At 32.7% G+C, this 2,106-nt stretch overlaps 1 protein-coding gene across 3 annotated transcripts in view; it reads right to left on the bottom strand.

Moving 5' to 3' along the window:
- FSTL5 (follistatin-like 5) overlaps positions 1 to 2,106 on the bottom strand; it is a 920,996-nt gene that overhangs the window by 739,858 nt on the left and 179,032 nt on the right. For 2 of the 3 annotated variants that reach the window (XM_012650552.1, XM_012650553.1), the window contains exon 3: positions 39 to 69. In XM_012650552.1, coding sequence (XP_012506006.1) covers positions 39 to 69 — 31 coding nt within the window. Of the gene's footprint in view, positions 1 to 38; positions 73 to 2,106 lie in introns of all 3 variants that reach the window. The other variant, XM_012650551.1, reaches the window with a different exon arrangement.

Genomic DNA, 2,106 nt, shown 5'->3' with positions numbered 1-2,106 from the left:
ACTTATATAATTATTATCTTAAGACATTCATTTCTTACCTTTGATTCTTGAACTTTCTTGATTTTTTTCCTGCTGGAATTAAAACAGAAATAGGTCAAAATATGTAAGTAAATATGTGATCAACAGTCTGACATAAAGTATCATTATAAAGAATTCTCAAAATGTGCTTTGTAGATATGCCCAGGAACACTATTCATACCTTAAAAAATATTTTATAACATATTTTATTAGAGTAGTAGTAACTCTTGCTGGACATGTATTTCTCTATGAAACCAATAAATTATATGACTATGGATTTATAAATAAATAAGCAAATGGTTAATGAATAATAAATAGTCACGCTTCTCAAATGCCTTAAGCCATTCCATTTAATTCCAACAGATATTGAATGATGCCTTCAGAATTCAGTTTCAATGGCTCTACATTAATCATAAATTGTTGGCAAAGGAACAAGTTTAGGGGCACATAGCAGAGAATTCCACTAAAAAGACACAAAAGATTTCAACTGTCTTTCATTCAATTTAATTTGGAATTGGACCCCTTCTTACTTCTTTAAGGCTAAAGTTCACAACAATTCTATTATTTATTCAAAGACTGCTCCAGTCAGACTTGTCTCTCAATTTAACATACTCCTTATTAGTTACCAGGCAACCTCCAAAAGAATTAGCTTGCTTTCAAGTTTTAAAGTTGATATTGTGCACTTCTCAATTAATATTCAAGCATAATTTACTCTGTCTAAAAGTTTCGGGGTCTCATACTGAAATAATTTTGAATATGTTTGTAATAAAAAATGACAATAATAAGTATACTGAACTGCAGAATGGTATGAATGCCAATAAATTTTGGAAAGAGGGTAAAAAAATGAAAACTTATTTTGCTGTAAACATTAATCCCAGATTCAAATTTTGAGAATAAAATGCTTATCGACAAATATATATTTATTGAATCAGCCAACCTAATGTTGTCATTGTTAGACTTTAAGACTTTGTGCTTTAATTCTCTCATCCTAACTCAACCAACCTCTGTGTCTGAATTTTGTTCTGCTCTTTGTTAGTTAATTGATTTTTCCAGTTCTGATTTATTTTTAATTTAGAGTATCTATTAGATACTTAAACTAAAATTTAAATGTAAATCACAAAATTACTTGTTTTAAAAATTCATTATTCTTTCATAATTACGGGACCAGCAGGCTTAAGTGTTCCAAAGGAGTATTTGTTAATGAAACTCTCTCTCTCTCTCTCTCTATTTCTCTTCTCTGTTAACATTCACTCATTCATTCGTTTAGTCATTCGTTCTTTCACCAAATATGTGTGGATCACTTTGTATGTGCCAGGAATTATTCCAAGTGATCAATCTACAAGGGGTGAGAAAAATAGAAAAAAAGTCATGTCCTCATGGAACATACCATGTAGATGGTAATAAGTTCTATTCAGAAAAAGACAGTGACAATGGTAGAAAACAGTAGGGTAGCAATGGATTTAAAATATCCAGTGAGAGCAAGGTTTGCTAATACATTAAACAGGTGTGAGAGACAGAGAGGACAAGAATGACTCCAAGGGTCTGAGCCACTAAACGGATGGAGTTATCCCTAACTAAGAGGAGGAAGATGGTCAAAGAAGAAACACTATTATCTCTTCTTCACTTGTCTTCTAGCATTGCCACCCTGAATTTTCCTCTAGCTCTCTGGCCACCCCTGTTCAGTCTCTTTTGCTGTTTCTTCCTCATCTCCTCAGTTCCTAAATACTAGTTTTCCAGGCAATGGAGTCTTATCTTTCTTCCATGTAGTTCACTCCTTTGGTGATCTTATCTAATCTTCTGGCTTTAAGTATTGTTCTAATATTAAGGTCTCCCAGATTTATGTATCTAGCCAAACCTCACCATTAAACTTCATACTTATATGTCCAGCTGTGTTTTTGACATCACTACTTTTACATCTAATACCATTGCATACTTGTAATGTTCAAAACTGAATTTCTGATCTTCTCTTACTTCTTTGGTTATTTTCCTCATCTCAGGTAGCAGGAACTTCATTCTTCTAGTTGTGCAGATCCCCAGTATCACCCTTGTTACTCTGTCTCTTAAGAGATAATAGACCTCAAATTTTCC

The sequence above is a fragment of the Propithecus coquereli genome, unplaced genomic scaffold (assembly GCF_000956105.1).
Source record: "Propithecus coquereli isolate 6110/MARCELLA unplaced genomic scaffold, Pcoq_1.0 Scaffold332, whole genome shotgun sequence".
Classification (NCBI taxonomy): Eukaryota; Metazoa; Chordata; class Mammalia; order Primates; family Indriidae; genus Propithecus; species Propithecus coquereli.
The sequence above is the reverse complement of the archived record's forward strand: the minus strand, read 5'-3'. Positions and strand labels throughout refer to the sequence as shown.